The sequence below is a fragment of the Pygoscelis adeliae genome, unplaced genomic scaffold (genome assembly GCF_000699105.1).
Source record: "Pygoscelis adeliae isolate BGI_AS28 unplaced genomic scaffold, ASM69910v1 Scaffold77, whole genome shotgun sequence".
NCBI classification, from domain to species: Eukaryota; Metazoa; Chordata; class Aves; order Sphenisciformes; family Spheniscidae; genus Pygoscelis; species Pygoscelis adeliae.
Genome location: NW_008825216.1, coordinates 2,234,952 through 2,243,572, shown reverse-complemented (window position 1 = coordinate 2,243,572; position 8,621 = coordinate 2,234,952). Strand labels below are relative to the sequence as shown.

The window sequence follows — 8,621 nt, the reverse complement described above, 5'->3', positions numbered from 1 at the left end:
ATCCTGGTCAGCATTACGGTTGCATCTAATCTTTATATACTTTGATCACTGGCTCCAGCATGCTACATGAGAGCTGCTACAGAAAAAGTTGCTTAGAAGGTAATTGCTTTCTTGAAACAGCTGCAGGGCAGAAATGAGAAGGCTGGAGTGCTCATTCTTTACTGGTGTAAATTGTTTCTGTCACATTCAAACAAATGGTAAAGTGACATTTCAGTGTCACTGTCTGAGACTCTGCCCCAGAGTGTGCTCTGCTGTTCTAGTTGATGCAGTCAAAATTAAAGCTTTAGTTTGTTTTTTAGGAAGTCTGACTCTTAAGCTCTTAGAAGTCATGACGCAGGTTAGACCTATTAAATAAAAAGAGCTTTAAACATAAGTTGTTAGGGACTGTGAGCGACTAAAAACCTTTTCCTTTTTTGTCTCCTCAGTCTGCAGAGTGACACAAAAGAGAAAGTAAATGGACATGGTTGTTCAGATAATTATGTGGGCTGGAGAGAAAACTTTAGTTTTCCTTCTTAGCACTTGGTGATTATTCTGCAGCTGGAAAAAATGCTGAACCTCCAAAAACTAAGTACTCTGTGTTATAAAACAGCAGAGCTTGTGATCCAAGACCCTTATTTCATACCATCACAGAGACTGTGTTCCTGTAATCTTGTGTAGTCAGAAGTCCTTGTTACCATGCAAATCTTAAATAATTCAATTAAGCATACGGCCAACAGTCTAAAATCAATGTCACTACCAGCACGTTAGGTCCCTGGTGTCATGTTTTTGTGAACAGATTAGTATCAGTTGTGCCATACTAACAACTTCTGTATGTTGTTGTACATCACAGACCATTTTCTTATGGAATGTCTTACAAATTTTTAAATTTTTGACTTCTCCAAAATAAGCATGCAGCCAAATGTTATCCTGAGAATGACTAGGCTTTTTTCTGCTGACTGTTGTTTTGGTTTTTGACTTTCTTCTTTAGGAAGCCCTGAGTGTAGCCAAATTGCAAGTTGAGATGGGGGCCCAGGTTCTTGACATCAACATGGATGATGGGATGCTGGATGGCCCTGCTGCAATGACCAGATTTTGTAACTTGATTTCTTCAGAACCTGATATTGCAAAGGTTGTAATTGAGTCACTCCAAAGCACAACAAAGAACACTTTATTGAGTTGGAAATTGCCTTTCAGAAAATTTTGGTATTGATTTGTTTAGTAATGACTTTAGGTGCTTAATAAGCAGGTGTAGGTGTCCCCCAAGAGGAAAAGGTACTGTAATAGGGAAGGCCTTTGGGGGAAACAGAGGTTTTAACATTCTCTATCTGATTTCAGCTAAATATATGCCAGTCCTTTTCATTGCTTAGAAAAGCTGAATGCAGGTTCCTTTTGCAGCAGTTATGAGCCATAATCTATATATTGGCAGTGCATAATGGTATTGCTTTCCGCAAAACTTAAGATTGCTATGGATATAGGATGGTTTTAAAAGATACTTCTGCGAAGTGCATTCTCTAAAAATGGGTATCTAATTCAGAAACACAAGACAATACAGGGAGAAGTAGAGGTCTCTACATGATATCTGATGGAGTTGCCATAGAAGCTTTTGAGTTAAATTTGCTCTGAGTTTTGCATTTAAAGCGAAGTGAATCTACAAATACCATCTGGAAACTTCTTATTCATAAATGCTGATTAATGTTGTGTGCGTTTTTATGTCCAAATGGGCAAAAAGCATGTAGAACTCTAATTCATAACTTGTATGTATTCTCCTGGCTTACTTCTCTGTTATTTACAGGTGCCGTTATGCATTGACTCCTCAAATTTTTCAGTGATTGAAGCCGGTTTGAAATGTTGCCAAGGGAAGTGCATTGTAAACAGCATCAGTCTGAAGGAAGGTGAGGAAGACTTTCTGGAGAAAGCAAGGAAAATTAAGTTGTATGGAGCAGCTGTGGTTGTCATGGCTTTTGATGAAATGGGGCAGGTGAGTGTCGCTTTAAAGGAGAGGTATTTTTCTTTTGGAGTGCAAGACTTTCTTTCTCTTGTGCAAGACAAAGTTGTTTTGTTTCATTGACACAGGTGATTCAAAGAGGTCTATACAGTCTTAGCAATAGTTTTGACACTGATATGTAAGCATTTCTTACAGCGCCCACATGTTCGAGGAATCCAAGTACTGCTGTAAGTGTAGCTCTGCTAGCACAAGAGCATGTCTCTTGCTATTCAGCCATGCTGAACTCTTCCTTCCTTCGTAGAAGATGTTTTTTAGTTCAGAAACTGAGTTTTGCATGAGAGTGGAATCTTTGTGAATTAATTTACACATATTAAACTTTGCAGAGGATGATGAAATGTTGGGGAACAGAATTGTTTTTAATGAGTTGAGTCAAAACTCCAGGTACAGGTGTGGTGATATTTTTTAATACAAAATTCTTATATATAATCCTCTTCTAATATTTGTGATGTTCACATTCTCAGTCTTGAGTCACTGTAAATGATTTCTGAGGGGTTTATTTTTTGTGTTTGTAAGTTTCATGTCAGAATTCTTTTTCTCCACTAGGCAACAGAAACAGAAACCAAGATTGCAGTCTGTTCCAGAGCTTATCACCTCCTTGTGGAAAAAGTGCACTTCAATCCAAATGATATAATATTCGACCCTAATATTTTGACCATAGGAACTGGAATGGAAGAACATAACCTGTATGCCATGAATTTTATCAATGCTACTAAAACCATAAAAGTGAGTTGTAAGCTTGTTTTAACTTGAAGTGTTTTGCTGAGATTACTTAAAAACCCAAACCACCACAAAATGGAAAAACACACCCCACCCCCAAACAACAACAACAAAACACTGCTGCAAAATGATACACGTTTTAAATTAGCAAGGGGGACTATTCCTCTGAAGTGCAGCCATTCCCCAATATTGCTGTATTTCCGGTAGAAGAACTTCAAATAGTTCTACAAATACATTTTCAATCCATTATCACTGCTGTAAATATAATATATTAATTAAATGAGGTAACAATCACATTCATGTTCTAGCTAAAAGGACCTCTTGGAAGGTATGTGAAAGCTACCTTTTTAAATTAATAAAATTTCTGTTACTGTGGAAGGGATTTGTGCAGTAACCTGATGTTTTATTTAGCCAAAATGTGTGTAAGGAAGTACAGCAGTGAAGAGCATCACCTGAACACAGCCAAGGCAGCTGCACTCTGTTGTGTTTCACAAGGCAACTTGATTGGTCTGGAGATGCTCTGTCAGTAGCAGTCTGGGGCTTGAACACCCCACAGGCTATTTTGTCACTACAGGGCTTCTGGAAGGGAGGGTGCACCCTTGAGGCTAGCTGCTCAGCTACAGCATGTTCCTGAGACATGCAAACAGGCAGGTTGGCTGCTCCTGTTTGCAGGAGTGGGGGATGGAAGAGCCGTAAGTAGGTCTGCGTGGGGAAAATCTGGAATGCTGCTGTGGGAGGACTGATATGTTTAGAATAGCACCTATGACTATGGAAACCATGGTAGTTGCTTACATATAACTAGGCTGGATCTTTCCTTTTACTTGTATCTTTTTCTACAGAGATTTTAATTGCTTTTTATGAATTTGAGTAAATAAAAGGATCTGGAACAGGGAAGAGAGAAAGGGTGCATAGCCAATGCACCACAGCTCAGGGGCCAACTGTTGTATGGGCTGAATGCTCTGCTTAGGTTTCCTTTTTGGAAAGCACTTATCTAAAAATCTATGTGCAATTCCTATAGGAAACACTGCCGGGAGCCAGGATAAGTGGAGGTCTTTCCAACCTGTCTTTCTCCTTTCGAGGAATGGATGCCATTCGAGAAGCAATGCATGGGGTGTTCCTTTACCACGCAATTAAGGTATGATGTGCTTTTGGCTTCTGTATGTTTGCACTTGGCAGATGTGCAGTGCTATGTCTGACAGCCCTGGTTGGGGGATTCTGTATTGTTTTTTCCAGTATGGCATGGACATGGGAATTGTGAATGCTGGGAATCTGCCAGTGTATGATGATATCCACAAGGAATTGCTACAGCTGTGTGAGAATCTAATCTGGAACAAAGATCCTGATGCAACAGAGAAACTTTTACATTATGCTCAGGTAACTTCCAATTTTAAGCTTTGAATAGTAGTTAGCTTAGCACCTGGGCTTTAACACCTCCCTGCTGATGATAGGTAGAACAGCCTATAAACTGCACGTGTCAGTCTAACAGTAGGTGACAGAAGTTATTAATGATACTACAAGTGGTTCAGTTATTAATATAGAATAAAATGTGAACTCTGTGAAAGATTGAGCCTCTCCAGTTTCATAGGTACCTTGAAAGATCCTGCACCAGAGTTCTTCATATGCTTCAGGAGACCAAGCTGCATAGGTGTTCTTTTTAAAAAAACAAACAAAAAAACCCTAAAACAATAAGTAGCAAAAAAACCCCAACCAAACTCCCCCGCAAACCAAAAAAACCCTCACAAAGAAACAAAAACTAGAAAAGGCCAACCCACAACCAAAGCAAATCTTGGTGCTGGAGTTTAATTGACAAGTGCACTGTGGGAGACAGAGTAAACCTGTGTCTGTGGTGGTAATGGTTTGCTTGGAGTATATGTAAAAGGTGAAGTAGTTGCTTGTGGTTCCTGGCTGTGCCATAGAGACTTCCAGTTCATGTAACTCATGTCAAGAGTGAGGATCAGCTATTCAGTGTTTTTGAGATACTGTAATGACGGTGGTGATAAAAGACAAAGATTACCCACCTGAAGGTTTCCAGATTATCAGCCATAAGTCGACTGGTGAAATCCTGTTCTGAACAGAACATACAGCAAAAATCTCTCTGGGTTAGGTAGCTCTTAGATTTAAGTGTAGAAGAAGGTTTGCATGCCTGTTTTGTAGCTCCTGGAGGTATTATTTCTGTGCACAGCTTCATGTGGTTTGTAGTTTGCACTATGGTGGTGCGTGCTTTTTAGGAACAATGGCAACACGTTGAAAACCAGTACAGGAAGACTCTCCCTATCCCTTGTGCTTAGGCTATTTTAGATGGTGCTGTTAATGTCTAAGCAATTCACCGGGGAGTGATCTTGTCTGTATAAGCAGAGTTTTACCATTAGGGTATTCAGGGTTGCATAAAGAGGAAGAAAAAAAGAAGGGGAATTAGAAAGGGATTGCTTAAGCAGTGTTTCTGCAGAAGGCAGAATGTGTATTTAAATGGAGCATGAAAAGTAGAAATGGAAGTGGATGATGACTCCTTCTAGGTCTAGAAGTTTGGGAAGCCATGGTTGGAATCTCTGCTCTTATTCATGGTGGTAGTTTCATTGTGGGAGTAAAAGAGCCTCCAGTTGCAAAAAGAGAGACACTCTTGATTCAAAACATCTTTAAAAGCTCTATTAAAATTTAACATAAAATATTACAACTTTCAGGTTTTCACTGGAGGTAAGCATCCTGATTTGGATTTCATCTTGGCTCTGGACAAATGTGAGAGTCCAAATGGATAGTCACTTACAGCCAATGACAAGGATTATAACATAAGATTTTGGAGTTTGAGGCATATTTCAAAATGTTTATTCAGACCTTCCTCTGATATAGTGGAATTGAATGGCTCTAAGTTCTTTTGTCTAAAGTTTTTGGGTTTTTTTTAATACAGAGGTGTATTCATTAGTCAATAAGTGCATATGTTCTTTTTATTTCCAATTACTGCAGTTTATTCTGCACAAAGAACATAGAATGTGCAGTCCCATTTCAAGTATCGCACCTCTAATAGAGCGCCAGTGAAGTTTCTTCCTAGTTCCTTCAGGTAATAGTAATGTACCTTGCCAGTTGTTTGAATGCTAGACCTGTGGGGAAAAATGAGGAACTTAATCCTTGCAGATTTAGGAGATCAGTCTTCCTCTGAAGTTTGAGATTAAAAAAACATTTTCTGTAACGTGTATAGCTGCCCACATGCTCAAACTGAAACTTTGTCCCATTTGTGGCAATGGGAGTTGTGCTTCCAAAGGCAGGTTTTTTCATCCTCAGCATGTAGTATAATCATCCTGTTTTTAAAGATCTGCATGTAGTGCTTGCCACTGTGGTCCCTGTGTGCTCACCCTACAGCTTCATAGGTTATTTTTAGGTTGGAATGGTTCCCTTGTTAAAGTGTCTGGCCAGAGGTTGAGGAGCACTTCGTACCTTTTCAGTGAATGACAGAAGGGCTGAGGTGGGAAGGGACCTGTGGAGATCATCTAGTACAACCCCCTCCCGCTCAGAGCAGGGTCAGCAAGAGCAGGTTGCTCCGCGCTGTGTCCAGCTGGGTTTTTAATATAACTAAGGACGGAGACTCTACGACCTCTGTGGGTGACGTTTTCCTCCTCCTTTCATTCCCTTTGGACAAACTAGACCTATGAGTGGAATAAGGTTTGGCAGTGAGAAGCTGTGAAGTTAGCTAACATTCATATAAACACGAATGAAAACTAGTTCTGGTTTCTGCTCTCATGAGTGAGATCTTGTTTCCATGACTTTTCCCATGGCTCTATCTTTAAAAACTTGCTGATGAGCACTCAAGAGTATAGGAGGTTTGTAAGGACCGAAAGATGTCAGATTACGTGGAGTAACCGACGGAGGAAAAGAAATGACTTGCTTGAAGTGTGGTGGTTGAAGTAACGGATAGCATGCTCTTCCATGAGCCCTCCTGGCTCGGGTGCTTACGAGCTTTCTTGCATCGTGAAGCCCTTTTGGCCTTTGTGTTTATAGCAAAGGGGAGTGTGAGTGTGAGGCAGAGAGAGTGTGCGAGGGTTTGGGACAGTCTTATGTGCATGAGAAACAGTAGTTCTGTAGACTGCCTGATTGAAAACACATCTGTGATATGGAATAACATAACCTATTCCAGCAGAAACTGAATTAGTGCCAAATTAATTAGAATTTTAAAATGAAGTGTAGTCTGTCGGCCAGGAATCAGTTTAAATTATGTTCCCAGAAGTAAAACCCTTAGGATTAGTCATTTCATAATTTTTAAGAGAGTGAAAATTATTAAACTGCTCCCTTTTTTTTTTTTTTTTTTTTCCTTTCACTTTCTCTGTGTTTTATTCACAGCTTCATTGAGGTATATACTCTTTGGGATGTAGACCCCCTAAGTGTCTGTAGTACATAACAGGTGCTTGCAATGACTTGCATGTATATAAAAAACCTTTTGAATAATCTTATTTTATGGATCAGTACTTGAAAATAATTCTCACTTTTCTGAAGGTAAAGTCTGTAGTTGTACTTTTTATGCTTGCAAGCTCCTATGGATGTCTTTCCTCTTCAGAATCATGCCCAAGGAGGAAGAAAAGTTATACAGACCGATGAGTGGCGGAAAAGCTCTGTGGAGGAAAGGCTGGAATATGCTCTCATAAAGGTGAATCTGTGCAGAAAATTGTCCTACCCATCAGGTCTCAGAGATGTGATCTCAGCTCAGACTTTAAGGGACACCTTTGGCTTCAAAAATTCTTCAACTGCCATTCTTTGAAAAGCTATTAATTAGTAATGAATAATATATTAATTAATATATTTAATTAACTTTAACAGACAAAATTGTGGTGATTTGTCTTTAAACTTCACAAGTTGAAGTCTTTGACCCTTAATATTTTATTCCGCTAGTATTGGTAGTAACATACTGCTTTTACTTTCTAACATATTGCTTTTACTTTCTAGGGGGTTTTTTGGCCCTTTAACAGTACTGCACTGAGTGGCACTTGTGCTGAGGAAGCAATCTTTGAATGTTTGGTTTTTCTTATGACATGGTTAAGAAAAACAAATCTGTTAATACTGGGGACTCTTGCTTTGAATAACTTTATATGCCTAAGAACTAGTGTTTTGTTTCCTAAGAAAACCTATTTTAAATACACATTTGAGGTATTCTTAAAGACTAGCAGTATCTAAAGTGTCTGTTTGTACTTCCGTTGTGATTTTTTTGGGGGAGAAGGCAACTAAAAAGCTGTATTTCTAGCAAGATAAAAGCTTCTCAGTTTTTTTTCCCAGGGCATTGAGAAGTATGTCACTGCAGATACAGAAGAAGCAAGATTGAATCAGGAAAAATATCCTAGACCTCTAAATGTAATTGAAGGGCCTTTGATGAATGGCATGAAAATCGTTGGTGATCTTTTTGGTGCTGGAAAGATGTTTCTGCCTCAGGTAATGAGAAAATGATTTCATATATTTTCCTATTTTGCAAAAACTAGCATTGTAAACTGTAGCCAAAACATTCTCTGCTGGCTGTTTTTTCAGATACAGCATGTGAATTGTGAAAACTTGGGTGCTGCTAAGAAGCAGACTTTTTTTTTTCCTTTACTTTGGAACTTGACTTTATGTGGTTTTACATGTTTGTTTCCTTTCTTCCTGAGTGTTTTTGCTTTATTTTAAATGCAGTTTTAAGTCTGGGCCTGTGAAAAAGAGCAAGAGAGAAAAAAGATCCAAATAAAAATTGCTGTGTTTAGCACCTTCCAAGTCTGGGCCTGTTTGTAGCTTCCAATTCTGTTGTGAGTGGTCCAAGAGGTTGCACTGTGAAAGCCAGTGTCACGTGTAGACCCTTAGTCCAGTAGGGCCAGCAGCCTGCTATCACTGAATGCTCTGCAAAGCTGGAATCTGGGTTTGCAAATGAAGTTTTGTTTATTGTTTGAAAGGATATAAAAGAAAGCTATGAGAAATC

At 39.1% G+C, this 8,621-nt stretch overlaps 1 protein-coding gene across 1 annotated transcript in view; it reads left to right on the top strand.

The window, feature by feature from the left end:
- MTR (5-methyltetrahydrofolate-homocysteine methyltransferase) overlaps positions 1–8,621 on the top strand; it is a 51,091-nt gene that overhangs the window by 21,076 nt on the left and 21,394 nt on the right. The window contains exons 14-20 of the mRNA XM_009329216.1: positions 968–1,108; positions 1,772–1,957; positions 2,528–2,707; positions 3,720–3,836; positions 3,935–4,075; positions 7,242–7,331; positions 7,955–8,107. Of these exons, the coding sequence (XP_009327491.1) occupies positions 968–1,108; positions 1,772–1,957; positions 2,528–2,707; positions 3,720–3,836; positions 3,935–4,075; positions 7,242–7,331; positions 7,955–8,107 (1,008 nt within the window). The remainder of the gene's footprint in view (positions 1–967; positions 1,109–1,771; positions 1,958–2,527; positions 2,708–3,719; positions 3,837–3,934; positions 4,076–7,241; positions 7,332–7,954; positions 8,108–8,621) is intronic.